Source organism: Corvus kubaryi, unplaced genomic scaffold (genome assembly GCF_017639235.1).
Source record: "Corvus kubaryi isolate FWS band 111438036 unplaced genomic scaffold, C.kubaryi_AGA036_p1.0 37361, whole genome shotgun sequence".
Taxonomy (NCBI): domain Eukaryota; kingdom Metazoa; phylum Chordata; class Aves; order Passeriformes; family Corvidae; genus Corvus; species Corvus kubaryi.
Window position 1 is genome coordinate 799,257 of NW_024581118.1, and position 16,827 is coordinate 816,083.

At 45.5% G+C, this 16,827-nt stretch overlaps 1 protein-coding gene across 1 annotated transcript in view; it reads right to left on the reverse strand.

Annotated features, from left to right (window-relative positions):
- The window catches only part of NIBAN1 (niban apoptosis regulator 1), a 56,716-nt gene that overhangs the window by 9,330 nt on the left and 30,559 nt on the right, over window positions 1–16,827 (reverse strand). The window contains exons 6-10 of the mRNA XM_042033838.1: window positions 4,705–4,820; window positions 2,312–2,416; window positions 2,055–2,217; window positions 1,058–1,245; window positions 649–810 (exon numbers count right to left, since the gene is read on the reverse strand). Coding sequence (XP_041889772.1) covers window positions 649–810; window positions 1,058–1,245; window positions 2,055–2,217; window positions 2,312–2,416; window positions 4,705–4,820 — 734 coding nt within the window. The remainder of the gene's footprint in view (window positions 1–648; window positions 811–1,057; window positions 1,246–2,054; window positions 2,218–2,311; window positions 2,417–4,704; window positions 4,821–16,827) is intronic.

Consider the following 16,827-nt stretch of genomic DNA (forward strand, 5'->3'; position numbering starts at 1 on the left):
GTCCAGCTCCTCACAGATTTCTGGCCAGGCATCCAGCAGGAATCCAGGCAAAGCAGAGTTATAGCCTATACCAACACACACAAGAGGGGACAAAGAGGTGGAGTTCAGTTTTCACCTGGAATGATATCATCATCTCCACCAGTGCCCTGAAAAGTGAGGCTGGGTAAAGCACCTACACCCTGAGACATCGTCTGTCTCCAAGTTCCTAACATTAATTTCTTTTCTTTATATTAGTGAGAAAATCAACTACCAAGGAGGAGACATTCCGTTTTGGTAAAACACGTTTAAGACCCTTTCTGAAAAATCGAGCCTTGAGAATGGCAATCAGGTGAGTTTTAGCCACTCCACTGGTTACACACACAACTTTCTCGGGTGCTGAGACACTGGGAATTCAGAACCTGAAAGTCCAGGGAAACAGATGATCCATGCAGAATTTTCATGCCTTGCTGAACGACTCACACACACAGAGCCTCACAAATACAAGTACCAAGCAGCTTCTAGCTGGTTTTCTCAGGTTTTGTTATCTGTACCTTGCCTGAGAGACACTCTGGGGCTCTTTCTGCAGCTTTTATCAAGCTCACTTTGAAGTAGATTAGCAGGACAAACCTAACCTGTTCTCCCAGGAGGAAAAGCTGGATCTTACAGTACCTCTTGCATGAAGTTCTGTGTCCTCTGAATCACAAAATCAATGTGATAGACCTTGAAGCGATTCTTGAGGTCCTGCAGGAGCTCATGCAGCAGGTTCACTTTCAGATAGCAGGGCTCCATTTTCACCGAGTTGAAGGGCAGGGTCATGAGCTGATCCATGTTCTGCATTCCCGTGCAGGTTTCGAGACAAAGCAACCAGAGGTAAATTTTTAATAGAGAATGTAACAATTTGGCCTTAACCCAAATTCTGGTATCTGCACTCCAGTTGCACAAATACCACAAGACTTTCTAAACGACAAAACCAAGTGCTCATGTGCTTCCACCTGGGAAAGCAAATCCTGCTGCCAGCCAAGGTCTAGCCAGAACGTCCTTGTGCTGATATAAAGGCTCCAACTCTGTTTTGTCTTACCTCCTTTAGCCTGGTCATGTCACTGGTCTTCTGGAAGTCCTGGATGATTTCATTCACTTCCTTATCAAAAAGTGAGCGCACTTCCATGAATCCGGAACTGACGGGGCCCATGAGCTCTTCCAGGATGGAGGTGAGAAATGGCTGGATATTCTCTGTGCAGCACTTCTGGGCAGGCTCAGAAACACTGGCTGGAGGGTCACAAAGGACAATGGTTGCATTTAGAGACAGAGTGAAAAAAGTAATTGGAAGTTATCTCTTTATAGCTAATTCAATGATTTCATGTTTTTCCCTGGAGTCACACCTCCACAGAGGTGATGAGGGTGTGAAAGGAGCTCACAGCTTTATGAGTGACAATGAAAACCCTTCTTCCAAGCCTCACCAAAGCAAACACTGGCAACTGTGGGCACCATGAGGGCAGAGGAAAGGGCAGCTCTGAGTATGATGAGCAGCTATTTACTAATTTATTTGCCAGTTTAAGCAACACCAATAACATTTTGCCTGCTCTTTACATTCCTTTTTAAATTCATAACAAAATTATGATTACTTCACATTAATTAAAAACCACCTAAGAAGCCCTTTGGCTTAAATATTCTCTGGAAGCCCATGGACTTGTCACATAACCAGAATCTGGTTTTGTGGTGCATTCCTAGAGATCAGGTCAAAACCACTCCACTTTTAATTATGCTCATGTGACCTCTATCTTCACTACCTAAGGCTCTGCAAGTGTAAATGAAAGCAGAATTAACAACTCTGATCAGGATACTCAAAACCTGTCAGCTCCAATTTGAGAAGACCTTGTATTTTCACAGACACAGTGGCCACAGGTATCAGCTCCCATCAAAGGCAGCAGAGGCTCTTTTGTGTTCTGAAAATTGGTGTCTCCAGTTGGATTTCTCAAAACACACAAGGATTTCAAAACAAGAACATCTGGTAATCTGAGCAAAACAATGGGAAACATTGGAGAATTGCTCCAAAGCACAGCTGTTCCTCCACTAACCTTTGATTTTTCCAGCTAAGAAGTTCTTGGAGTTCAGAATCTGATCCATGTCTGAACGAATGGTCCCTTCAAGAGTTTTTGCAAATTCTCTACATTCTTCTTTCAAGGTACTTAATCCTTCTGCCACCTGCTGCTGGACTAAGCCATAGGTTTCTTCTACAATCTGGACCCAAATCAGATTGAGAAGCAGAGATCAGAATCAGCACCCACAGAGAGCTGCTATGAGCAACAGCTACTCTGCAAGTGTCAGTCCTTACCCCAAACCAGGCCCGCTTCCTGTCATTCCTCTTTCCCTTCATTTTAGGCAGGATCATTGTCTGGAGGTTAGGCAGCAGTTCCTCCATCACCAGGTTGCTCAGGATCTGTATGGTCCAGAGATGAAAATGACAAGTTCACACCCTGTTCTTCACCTGAATGCTGAGCACTGCAGCACAGAGTGATGTGTGCAGACAGTGGCTCAGCTGTCCCTCCCAGCTGCCAGGAATTACCCACGGAGGCTTCGCACTCTCTCTGCCTAGATTTGATCTGCAACTCCTTCCTTACCTGTCCCACTCAAATGCACCAAATAAATATGCAAGACTTAATATACGTCTGATTTTGGGAGTCTAGGCCTCCCTCTCCATGTTTTTATTTGTAGACGCTGTCTCTGGCCTGAGAAAGCTGCACCAACAGCCCAGCACAGTCCACAATTACATCCCTGCTGTACCCAGCTGCTGGCTGAGCCAATACAGAGTGCAAAAACACCCCTCAACTTTCCATTTTCATCATGCCAGGCCTTTTTCATTTGTGTCAGTGCTTCCAGACACTGCACCTCATGTATTACAGCTGCCACAGGCATCTCGGGCATGCACCAACACCAGCAGAGGGAAATGGCAGGAACTAGAGCAGCACAAGTGAAGAAGGGCTCTGACTGCAGCCCAGTGTAAAACAGGGCATAAACAGCCCCTACAGAAATACAACACACAATACCCTGCTGTAATATACCTCCAATATACCTCCAGTATGCAATACACTTTTACTGTAGTTTCATTTAAGTACTTAGAGATAATGCCACAGCAGCACTTCAGATTCAGCTCTGCTGACTCAAGTATCTGTCAAAAGCAATTCACTAATTCAGGTCCTAAACTAATGGCTCCCTTAAGAAAGATCTCATGAATAACCCAAGCTACCACAAATAATAAACGTGACAACAGATCAAACAGATTTAGGAGCCAAGGGAAGCTGTGTCAGGGGAGGGTCAGGCTGGAGATCAGGAAAAGGTTCTTCCCCCAGAGGGTGCTGGGCACTGCCCAGGCTCCCCAGGGAATGGGCACAGCCCCGAGGCTGCCAGAGCTCCAGGAGCGTTTGGACACCGCTGCCAGGGATGCACAGGGTGGGATTGTTGGGGTGTCTGTGCAGGGCCAGGGGTTGGACTGGATGCTCCTGTGGGTCCCTTCCAGCTCAGGATATTCTGTGATTCCATGATTTTATATTGTGCAGAATCTTGAGCTCTCTGGGAACGTTTTTAGGGCATTGGTGGATCTTCCCTCAGGTGCCTGGGCTTGTGCTCCCACTCCAGCCATGCTGCAGCCCCAGTGTGCGCTGACACTGCAGGGACTCGGCCACCACAAACGAGTGTCAGCAAATGCATTTCTTGGCATTCTGCAGGGACTTTTACAGCAACAAATTGCAGCCTGCTTGCTCCAAACCACTCACTTAGGTTGGATATTTGCCTAAAATAATTATTATGTTTGGTCCAAGCAGGCCATGAGAACACACTATACGTACAGAATGAATTATTGCTAAGAAGATAATAGTGGAACTAGGCTGGATGTCTTCTGATTACAGCTCTCTTGAGGTATATGGGTTATGAGTAAGTTGTTGGCAAGCAATAGGAAAAATAGAATATAAAATGAAACTATCACTATAATAGCTCCATAACATGAGGGAGGAGGGGGGGAAAAGAAAAACCCTCATGTAACTCCTTAAAGTAAAGAATTTATTATCAGATGTTAGCAGGGAACTTCAATCCCTGAGTTGATGGCAGTGGGAAAGACACTGTTTATAGATTTTTCTCCAGATTCCACATTTTTCAGCATTTCAAAGGTAGGCTTCTTCTAAAACAATAATCTGGTTCCTTAAAACAAACTCCCCTCCTTAAGGTTTTTTCCATTTTCCCAAAGGGAAGCCACATTTCATCAAGGAAAACACCTAGCAGCTGGCACTAAAGTAAACATTTGCGGAGTGCTCAGTGTTTGGAAAAAAAATTATACATCAGGGTGCAAATAATGCCCTAAAAGACATGTGGAGTGATGCCAGAGGGATTGTGGAGTAACCTAATACCACGAGTGCTCCAAATCCGGGTGCCCAAGTACGGACCCAGACCCTGGGCTTAACATTTCATTTCTGCAGAACTGAAGTACACAGATTTTTGGTGTTTAAGTGTAACTGTTACTATGCAAGACTCTCCTTCAGAAGTTTTTACTAAAAAAGAATTATGACTTACATATGAGCAAGGGATATCTTAAAATCTCAGGTATTTCTATCTACTCAATTTTCTTTTTTAAGACGCCATTTTTTGCCAAGAGGATTTATAATCTTCACTACCCTCAGAGCTGCCATATCCAAAGCCAAACAAACCCCATCAGGAATATAGAATATATTCTTTTACCTCTTTTTCATTGCCAGTTATCATTTCCCATGTGCCATAGTGGCCTTTCTCCTGCCGGAAGAACTGAATGGCCTCTAAGAACGCCTCCACTTCATATGTGGTCTGTTTGAGAAAGTCTGGAGAAAACAAAAAGTAACATAAAGGATTTACCAAGAAATAACCTTTAAAAAATAACCATCCTTTTCTGATCCCTTTCCCACTCCGCATGCACCTAGCAGTAGTACTTTAATTTACTAAGCCCGAATGCCTGAAGACCTTGGGCTTTCACTAAGATTTAGAAGTGCACTAACATAGGAAAGCTCATCCCTTGCCTTTACACCTGTAAGCATTGTAAGGTGGCACACGGGAAGACTCTGACAACGTGTGCCAGGGCCAACAGTTGGGAATTCTTCCTCTTTAGTTTATGGTAACAACAGGCAGCTCAATGTGGAAAGTTGTGTGCCTTGATAAATTGCTAAATCCTGAGTTAACACTCCCCAATAACCTTTTCGTTCCTTTGGTTTGTTAAGAAACTGGTGATCAAGATGGTTTTTCATGGAAGTACAACAAAACAGACCTCAACAAAGACAGCACCCTGCTCTACCAGTTAAGAACAAAACCTCTGACAAGATCATGCAGATTTCACTAAATATTTCAGGAATGTTCAACCAGAGCTCTGGAGTATCTGGTTATTGTGCAAGGCCAGTGCTGCCATATGGGAGCTCTTCCCGAGAACAGCGTGGTGACCTGGGGACACCTTGGCCTCAAAACGTGGAGCAGTGCTGCTGCTTGGCAAACCTGAGTGAAAAAACCACCCGCAAACACTTCAGGGATTGAAGTGGTGTGTCTTCACTATCACAGTGTCAGGATTATTATCTTCTGGGAAAACAAAGCCACAAAGGCTTATTGTCCCCTCTCCAAGATTATCTACTCCAGCCTTGAGCAGGTGAAGTCCTGTTGTGCACTCTGAGAATAAAGGAGGGAAGAACAAGAATGCTGATTCTCTCAAAGGCAATTAGAAGGTACTGATACATACAAACAATTGTGATGAGAAGAGTCAGGAGTAAGTCCTCATGCCTTGCTTGTCAAGCAACACTTCTTTGGGCTTGTTCATGAAACTGTTCAAGAGAGAAGCTTTACAGGAGCCTCGTGTAAATGCCAAAGGCAATGCAGGGATTAGAGAAATTATGGGAAACATGGAGGATTAACACCACAGTAATACCTGAAATATCTCCTCCATGCACTTTAACAAAAATAAAAGCTACAGAAACCTACAATTAACTTCATCAGGGTTTCACCCTTGAAGCTTGAACACAGCTGCTTGAAAACTGCATGGTTTCAGATCTGCTCAGAGTCCAAATGTCACAATTTGCCCTTTCAGAGTTTCACCTGGCTGCAATGTCTGCAGGAAGGTCTGTTAAACACACTGAGGGGCACTAAACACTCTCTCAGTGCCACTCTCTTGATATGTTCTTCATCTGAAGGTATTTGGAGATCCAAAGACATCACACAAATTCTCCAAGCTCATACTATGATTAAAAAAAAAAATATCAGCCAGGTAAAATCCCAACCCTACCTTCACTGCTACCTCCAGGAGTTACAGCATTTGTCATAGCAAATCACAAACCAGGGTGCTAAAATACCAGTATTAGTTGTAAGTCAGGCTGTTCAGTGCTGAGAGAACATCCTCTGACTACAGCTTTAATGAAAGAATGGAGTATTCCACCTCAGAAACTGAGGTGGAGCATTGCATTCAAAAACTTTTGTCCTCCCAAAATAAAACTCAAAATATTTTGATGAGCAGAGGTCCTGGTTTGGCTGCAGGGAGGGAAAACTGCAGCTCCCACAGCCCTCCGATCTATGACTCACATGTTTTCCTCCTTCACAGCTGTGCTCCCTCCTAACCCTAAGGGACAACAGACCATCCAAGGGGCTGGATCTTGGACCTGCTGAGATGGTGATGCACCAGTGCTGACAAGAGTCTGCTCTCTAAGATCATCAAGTTTTAAATCCATGCTCAAGGGAATATTCTCTCTCTGTTCTGACTGTCCCCAAGCTCGTACTGCAGTGGGAAGAAGGTGCTAAAAATCCAAGAGTGATTCATTTGAATAGCTCATGGGAAAAATATCAAGCTGTAAGTGCCATAAAATCCCAATCACACATTCTTTCCTATGCCAGTAAACACAGGATACAAACAAAATCATGGCAGCCTTGCTACAAAAACAGCTCCAAGCAGAAAGGAAGCTTTATCCTTCAAGGCTGCTACAATTGCTTAATTTAGGCAATTTCATTCTCACTTCCATAGGAGGAAAAGATTGCCTCAGTGATAAGGCTTTGAACAAGTAGATCCATCCAGTGTCGGGCTGTGCAGAAGCTGCTGCCGAGGCACGCGAGACAGAACCACATTCATGGGCAGGGCTCAAGAAAAGGGAATTGTACCCAGCTGAAAGGAGCTGCGGTGCACATCCTGCACGACTTCAGCAGGGCAGAGCCAGGGTTCTGCCCACCCCATCTAGCAGTCCATGGAAAGGCTGGAGGAAGGTGGTGGCTTGGCAGCCACAGCAAGGCTAGGGAAACAAGGGCTCGGCTGTTGGGGAGCCCTGCTCACGTGCGAGGGAGCGGCTGGGCCGTGGCAGCAAAGCTGCAGCTGCAAACGGGGCAGGTGGCAAAGCCCAGCAGTGCCAGGGACGAGTGTGCATCAGGGGAGAGCACAATGGGTGCTGCCCTCTGCTGAAGCCCTCACAGGGGCTTCCCCTCAGTCATCCTGGCACCTGTCCTTAGTGATCCATGTGTCCTGCTGGTCGAGGGGAGCAGCTTAGGGCAGCTTGGTGCAGTGCTGGCTGCAGTCTCCCTTACCCAAATCCCACACAAAGCCAGGAAGGTTACTGAGTGTCCTCCAGCAAAAGGCCAGTGAGACTTTACAGGTACACAGACTGGTACTGTGTGCTTAATCCAGGATGCCTTGCACTTGGAAAATCACCCAAGCACGTTCTCCAGCTGCTAATGAACATAACATACCTTATGTGTGGAGATTAAAACAAAATTCTGTTTGTTCTGTTTAATTTTTAGAAAGAGAAAACCTACCTAGAGACTCTACATATCCAAGCACAGAGCCCAATTTCAGTAAGAGATATTTCTAACCACAGATTCCTTTTATAAATGCAAGAGTAACTGCTAAAAATCTCCCTTTGATTTTGGGAAATGGAAGGTCAACTGGAAGCACCCTGACTTTATAAATCTCCCCAAACTTGCACATGTCTCAATGGCATGGCTCAGTTTGTTCAGGACTGCAGAAAGCTTTCTGTAGGAAGGAGCTTCCCTGCAGTGAATAATTTCTCTTTTAAAAAACACAATTATGTCAAACCTTAACTCATCAAAATGATACCCAGAGGACCAGGCTACTGGACACCCACGGAGAGCACCTGCACCTCGTGCAGAAGAGTTAACTTAGAGGGTCCTGTTCCCAGTCTCAGCTGTCTCCCATGCTTGGGCTGCCCTGGGACTGGCAGTCTCCTAACAGGGTGCCCTGGGCTACAAGCTGCTCCTTCTGTCCCTTGGCAGGTGAATGTTTGGGGAGTGATGAGCAAATCTTCACTCCCAAGGTCCTGTGGGCTCTCCCTGCCCTGTCCATGGCAGGACAGCTGCACCCTTGGAGATGCACATGGCTAAAGCCCCTCAGGACAGATTGTCCAGACATTTGTGACTCACCAACACTGCCCTGGTGGATTTGGTCTCATCCACAGCCACAGATCAACTGGTCTTACACCAGTCAGAACACTGAAGAGCTCTGTGCAAGAACTTCTACAGATGGGCCTTGTTACCAGAGAGGCTGAGTGCTGCAGCTGCCTCTGGCTCAAACTGGATTTCCAGGAAATCCAGATAATATGAAATCTGCATTTGAACATTCCAGTTCAAACTGTGCGTCTGTCTGTACTGCACACTGCTGCCTTGGGGCTCCTGGTGAGGTTTAATCACTCAGATGATGATTTTTCTTAATTACAAGCAAAGGAAGATGCCTTTGTAACATTGACATAGCTGTTAAAAAGTGATTATTTCAACATCCCATTTAATCTGTGTGTCCCTCTGAACAATAACTGTCACTAATGGCACTTGGGGACATGGTTTAGTGGTGAACATGGCTGGGTTAATGGTTGGACTCAGCTGCAATCCAGTAACAGTGAAGGGGTCCATTGACTGTGGAGCTCCACCACGGAGAATAAACTCAGCCTTTTGGCTGACATTTCACACGAGGCTGAGGCCCAAAGATGTAGCTGAACAAGTGTTAAACCAGAATCCAGAAGTCTGAGCTCACGGAGCACGGGTTTTAATTAAAGAAATGCTGACTCTGACATAACGCCCTTCATCTGACCACCAAACTCGGGAGCAATCCACCCTGGCTCCATCTGCTTTCTGCAGCATCCCAGCCAGATTCTGCATGCAGGGAATATAATTTATATGATCCTGGAATTCGTCCTGCAGGTAACTAATTGATGTTAAAGCAATGTGGCACCCAGTGATGGCTGTTTTTGTAGGAGATGATCATGGCAGGGCCCACAGGCCTTGCCAGGCTCAGGCCCATGAGCCTCAGGAGCTGCAGCTCTCTGGAATGTCTCTTCCCAATACAAGACATTCACAACCAATACAAAAAACTCAGGACTTTTTAGTTCCCTCCTACAAGACAGCAGGGCCCATGAATATCCCCTCAAATCATCCAAAGCCACAAGGAGTGGAGAAGGCAGGAGAACAATCACTGGAAGGAGAAGAAGACCAAGGAGTCCAGTTTGGTGGCCTTTCACTGAGGAGGAGAATGTCACTTACTATTAATTTTTGGAATATGATAAATGAATAAAAACTGCATTTGATTTCAGGTGATCTCACAATATTATTTCCTTGCTTCCTCATCTATTTGATGGAGACCTAGCTCTGGTGAAGGCAGTGCCAAAGCATCTCTTGTAACTCCTTCTTGTTGGTCACTTTATAGAGCCTTTTCCTGGGACACAAAAAATCTCAGTACAGGTACTGGTGCAGGGCCTTCCTTCTTGTGATGTTACAAATAGATCGTAGGAGGCAGATAGAGATATATTTGGAATTTGAAATGCAGTCTCAAAAGCTGGTGCTTCCACCCCTTCTTATTTCCACTAGACACTGCTGCCCTCAAGAGAATAGATTTCATGCTAAGAAATGCAAATTACATTTTCCCAATTTTCTCATCCTTCCAAGTCATTCCCCTCTCACCTTGGCATCTGCTTCTTTTGAATATATTTAGACTCTTGCTTTTCCCCTGCTTTCCATTAAACACACTCTGTAATTTTTAAAAAGATCAATTTCTAACTGATTTTCTTAAAAATTTAGTTCTTTTAAAACAAAAGCTGGTAAAAAAAAAGAAAATACACAACTACAAACCAACTAAAGAGATAGGGTAATGCCAACTCTTGTACTGGCACTTCAAAGATAGCGCTCCCACTCCACCAGCCCCCAAGGATTTGGGGTGGAGGCAGCTGGAGACCGTCAGGGAAGAAGAGACATTCCTGCAGGGAAGGAATCACTCTGCCAACCAGCACCACAATTAGGGGACGCCCTTCAAAAAAAAATAAATGAGCATGATAAAAAATGATTTCCCTTTCCAAGAGCTCATGTCAGCTCCAGCACATTTTAAGAGCTGCTGCTCTTTAGATACCTCAGACAGCTGGTAAAAAGGCCATGGACATCAACTCCAGAAAAATTAAACTGTGGAAATTTCTATCTCCAAATAATAAGCAATGGTCCCAACCCACCGGGGATGGCAGGTAAGAAAAGGAACATGCTTTGAACGTGGGAAGATGAGGAAAGCCCAGGAACTGCACCTCAGGAAAAGGGAGGTTACCTGGGGCTTGGGACATGGCTCAAGCACAGCTGAAAATGACCCTCTAAATAAAAGGACACACATTTTACCCTCACAAAATTCTGTCCTGTGTTGTCACCATCCAAACTGAGAACAAAGTGAAATATATATGGTGCCCTGGGCCTGAGAGGCATCAGCCTCCCAGCTCTGGGGATTTCCTGTGAGCAGTGTGCTGTCACATTATCCACAGAGCATGTGGTGTGAAGCTGCTAACCACCAAGAGAAACTAGATGAGGTCACTTCCAAACATGATACAGCCCTGTAAGAAAATGCTGTATTTATAGCAAATAGAGCTTTGCAGCACAAGTTCCCTCCATGGCCACTGAACACTGAGCAGGGTTAACTGTTTGGTTATCAGCACACAGCGCCCAGATTAAAGCTGTTCAAAGCAGCACCAGACAGGGCACAAGGAACCTCCCCCGGTGGGGGACCAGCAGCTTTGGGTTTCATAGTCTAAAAAATTAATGAACACTGCATAAACACACACAAAGAATCACAGTATCACTTACTTACGACATTTTCCAAGTGCTTTCCAAACCAGCTATAATATTCCTGGAGCAGGTGTGAATTTGTAGAAGAAAAGGCTCTGGGGTGACTTTATTGTGGCCTTTCAGTACCTACAGGAGCTCCAAGGGAGCTGGAGAGGGACTCTGGACAAGGGATGGAGGGACAGGACAAGGAGGAATGGCTTCCCACTGCCAGAGGGCAGGGTTTGATGGGCTGTTGGGAAGGAATTGTTCCCTGTGAGGGTGGGGAGGTCCTGGCACAGGGTGCCCACAGAAGCTGTGGCTGCCCCTGGATCCCTGGAAGTGTCCAAGGCCAGGATGGACAGGGCTTGGAGCAACCTGGGCTAGTGGAAGGTGTCCCTGCCTGTGGCAGGAGGTTCCTTCCCACCCAAACCATTCCATGATTCTGTGATTTCTCTGCTGCAGAACTTTGAAGGCGGAGCCTGAACACCACATTTCTCTGCACAAAGGAATCTTCACAGCTGCTAAGACAGGCTGGGGTGGTGGGCTTAGGGCAGTGGCTCCCCTGCACCACCCCATGCTTGGGAGTATGTAAGAAGAAGATAATCAGCCCGAAGTGAGAGAGGTAGGAAGAATGTAATGGCAATTATGATTTTAGCACATTCATCATCTTGGTGTTTCAGAATGAATGTCACTCCTACAGACTCAAAATCCTCACCACAGTGTAGGAAACCAGGCTGCCTGGAAAGGCAAAAGTCATGCTGACTGAATGAACTCATTCCATAGAGCAAAAACATCCTAGAAAGAGGAGAAATAGTCTTATTTCAAGCAAAATATTCTAAATTATACAGAATTTTCTATATCATGTCCTGAAAGTTTTAGTGAGTTTTTTTAAACATCCCACCAGCCTGACCAAAGGTATTTCTAGTGAAATGGCTTTGTCTGTTATGACACCATTATTATTCCTATGGATGTTTACACATCAGTTTAAAAAGTCCATTTGGACCTCACATGTCCGGTGAAAGACCAGCCACGGTCTCAGCCACTCATGCGCATCACAGGAGGTCTGATCTTATTAACCAAAAACGAATTTAATTAACCCAAGTGCAGCAGCTGCTTGAGAGGAGCCAAGACACAAGTCTTGGTAGATGAAGGGCTAGATATTGTCTCCCTTTGTACTTTTTCTCACCCCAAATTACCACACAAACCTTCCAAAAGGCCTCGCTTTCATCCCAGTGCACAAGGACATTTTTATTTAATGTCATAAAAAGCAATTTCCTCCTCAGTTCTCCCTTAATTGCTCCTTCCACATCCATTGGAAACAGGCGACAAGAAAATCCTTCCCTTCACCTCGCTCTCCGGGGAAGAAAGGCCACCCTGTTTGTGGCATGAAGACTCAAAACCCTTCCAAAGTAGTATCTGGACTCCTCACAGCTGCTCTGCTCTGTATATAGAGATGTATCAACACATTCATCCCTCAGCTCAAGGATTTCATGCCAGCTTCTCAACCTTTATCAGTGCTCCTGGAATTATTCTGAATTCTAGTCCAAGAGTTGGTAAGTCCTATACAGGCACTATAGACATGTAACATAGGAAAGTTAGAAATAACTGTGAGGAAAACAACTGTCAGATAAATTCAGAGCTGAAAAAGGAAATGCAGACACCGATAATAGCAACCCTAAAAGTCAGAGATGGAGAAAAGAAAACTGCCCTGCATGAGCTTAAAACTACATTTTGTCTTTCTCTCTTGCCTAATGTATTTCTTTATTATACTTCCTTGATATATTTATTGCTCAAAATAATTTTTGTTGTTGTTTCTGTTGGAATTGGAGACGACAGGATGTGGTTTCGTGAGTCCCTCAGCCTCCTCTGTCAGGAGGGTGATTGTCAAGACGTGGATGTGAAATCAAACCAGAAGAAAGAAAATAAAATTATGAAGTGAAACTGTGTCTCCCAGAATGACCTAGTTGTCATTTCCTTCCCATTATGCAGACTTCCCTCTATCCCAGCACCAAGTGGTCGGGGTTCTCCACTTCCAAGAGCAAATACTGAGTGAAATTCATATAAGAAGCAAGAAGACCTCCTAAAAACCCAAATAATTCAAGAAGTACTCAGAAGATACCTCAGTCTGATTTTCAAGGCATGCAAACATAAAGGATTAACACCTGGGGAACAGGAAATATTAGAGCCCTGTGAGTATTTTGAGCCTTTCCCTCACTGTTGCCATTGTGGGACTGATAGAACATCCCCCCTGGGGGCAAGGTGGCCCCTTCAGCAGCAGATTTCCCCCAGATTTGAGGTGCGCACTTCTCAGTGTTTCACTAAGGAAACAGGGAGCGAGATGGAACCAGGTAAGTCCAGGTTGTAGATCAAAGTGGACCATGGAGATAAGGCAAACCAACGAATCCCATGCTGCCACCCCCATCTAATCTGGCAGGAGCAGCTTAGAAAATCGGAGGAAAATGCTAAACCACTTCCTCTACACTCCACCTAAACTCAAGCACAGCTTCTTTAAAAAGCTGAGGAGTTTTAAAAATCCTACACTGCTGGAGGTCTGACCTGCAGAGACACTTGGGAAGAACAGGCTCCCCTGGAAGCAGCAGAGAACAGTCAGCAGCCCCCTCCGTGGACCCCCTGCACCTGCCAGGCTGTTGGGGTTCCTGTGCTGCTCCCTGGGTACTTGTCTTCTCACTAATTAGCCCTAATCACACCATCTCACAAATTAAAACCCAAAAAGCATTTGATCTTCATGTTCCATTGCTGGTGAAGGAGATCATTGTCTCCTCAAACCACCAAGCCCTCATCAATGAGTATAAAAGGCAAAGACAAGAAGAATGTCAAGAGGGGAGCAGCACAACAACCCCACACTCCAAACATCTGAATGCCATTTCCCAGTGGTGCTCACTAAATCCCAATGCTTGTGCTCTGCCCAGAAATCCCAGAAACACAGGCTGGGCTGGGAATTTATACCAGAGGGACTCTGGGGACAGGAAACAGCTGAATGCCAGGGCGGCTCCCAGCGCTGATTCACTCCAGCTTTCTGTGTTTAACTCTGCTTCCTGGGAGAAAGAAAACACACTGTACCCACGAACTCCTCCAAGCCCTTGGTTAACGCCCAGTGCAGTACATTCCTTTCCAGGAGTGGCAGATCACAGCAGGGACAGAAAGGCTACTTCTGATCAGACATGCCATTTGTCTTTGCCCTGCCCTTGCCAAATCTGCCCTGGCAAACGTGAACTTGGCACTTTGGGAAGAGGTGGAGGGAGTATTGCTTTCATCCATGCTCCTTATCCCACTAAATTATATCTCACAATCAAACATGAAGGATTTTTCACAGTTCTTTTCTCTTTTCAACTATTTTGTAGTAAAAGAGCACAGTCAAATTTTCTACCACAATCCTTACTACCCATTGTTTTGCAGTACATAGCTGTAACTTTGTCAGACTGCTCAGACACCTGTTTTTGTCAGCAGAAGTGTTTGCAAAAAAGACTTTAAAAAGTATCAATAAATAATATTTTTCAGTAATGTGAGAATGAATAGGAATCAATGTGAAGCCCTTGGAAAAAAAATTCTCTCCAAGGGCAGAGTTCAGCTTACTGAGGTGGCTTGTCGGTGATCATTTTTCCATTTGCAGCACCCAGGTCTCCAGGGGATTACATAACTCCAAGAAATCCACATAAAAGGGGCTTCTGCTTCCCTGATAGCAGTTAAAACTCTTTTCCTGCTTTCTACTGGCAACAGTAGATCCTAATCCAGACTGTCTTTATCTGCTTCTCACCCTGTTGGGCAGAGGTGAGGATGAGCCTCGAGGCATTGTCTGTCAGATAAAAACTGGACCACAGGAAAAGCTGAGAGGGATAAATCCTGGAACAGATGCATAAATGAGCAAGAGCTAAGCCATATGAAATATAATGAAGTGCAGACTCACAGGCTTTGGAGATGGAAAAGACCTCTTAGGTCATCTAAACCCAGCTTCTGCCAGTTCAGGATTGGCCCCTAGAGTGATGTGCTGAACTTTAAAGAAAAACCAGGCTCCCAAAAGCTTTGTCAAACCCATTACACTTGTTCCAGAAGAGAAATTAAAATCCCCAAACATCATGAACAGGCTTCAAGTCATGGAATGCCAGGAAAACTTGATTGTGTCCCCATCTCCCTACCAAACCTCAGTGAGGAGCCAAGTCCAGAGTGTCAGGGCAGTGTACACCACCTGGATAGCATTGGGAATGGGGACTGTACACCACCTGGATAGCACTGGGAATGCAATTAGGGATTGTACACCACCTGGACAGCATTGAGACCAGGAATGGCGGGTGTACACCACCTGGATAACATCAGGATCAGGAATCCCATGTGTACTGTGAAGAAGACCCCTGAAAGCAACTACCACTGAGCACCACACAAGTAACTGCACATCTTAGGAAACTGCCTAGAAATGCAGGTGTGTGCGTGTTTTCCTCATGGGAATGGAGTCCTAAAGGAAACCAGGAATGCCTTTGGCAGTTGAGACAAGGGAAAAGAGATGGCAGTTGAGAATGATCCAGGGAGGACAGCAGTAAAAAGCTGTCTGAGGGCAATGGGATGAAGCTGATGACCAGGAGACTGAAGTGACAGCTAAAAAAACATTCACTGGGAACCACTTCTGTAAATAAAAGGGACTGTTCACACCCTGCACTCACAACTCATTTATCCACAAGCCTGGGCTTCAAACCCAAGCAGCTGAGATTGCTGGAGAAGTTGCTTAGTGTTCCCATCTCTGACCAAGGGCAGCAGGAGCAGATGGGACTCCAAAGGGACATTAAAGGCATGGAAGACCCTAGAGAACAGTGGGAAATTGAGGGCATCTTGGTGGAAAAAAAGTCATCTGAAAATCAGGAAAGCATTTCTTTTTCTGAAGGATCCAGCTCATAAATGATCTTCCAATTTCATGGGAGCAAAGTTGTTTTTATAACCCTAGCAAGTTACAAACTGGGGGGTTTTTTTAAGTTTTCTAGTCTAACCTACCCAGGTTATCTTTGTGCGGACAATGAATACTGTGCCCTACACACCATTCATGGACCAGTTACAAGGCTTAGCCGTGGCTGGGGCTTGAGCTGCCATTGAAACACCTGCAGACAGGCCAAATGTTAGATCAGGAGTGCTGTGTGTGTAACAACACAGGGATATACTGGAGAACTACACTCCCTCCATGTTGTACACACCTGGTCTCCTGTATGGCACAGGGTGGGATTCTTGAGATTGTCTGTGCAGGACCATGAGCTGGACTCCACGATCCTTGTGGGTCCCTTCCAATTCAGGATATTCCATGATTCCTGACTCTATAGCTGTGATGCATTTGCCAGCTTGCAAACGCAAGTGAGGGTTTGCTGTGCCTTAGTAATAAACACTTCTTAGGGGTTTTGTATCATGACACAACTTCCAAAGCAATTCCCATGTGTTCTACCCAAGCTCATCCCCACTGCACCCCAAACCCACCTAAATGAGCTCCTAGCACAGCAAGTAGCAGGGCTGTGTTGATTCATTCTTCAGGGTGCTGAAGCCAAGCACCTTTCATGAGTGACTTGCGTTCTCCTGCAGCTGTTCCAGCATTCCTGGCTGGGTGACACTGTCCCAAGCTGAGCCCCTCCTGCACTCACCATGGTTGGAATGTCCCACACAGTCCACATTCTGCACTCACTATGGCTGGAATGTCCTACACAGTCCCATCCCACACTGACCATGGCTGGAATGCCTCATGCAGTCCCATCCTGCACTCACCATAGCTGGAACGTCCCACACAGTCCCATCCCGCACTCACCG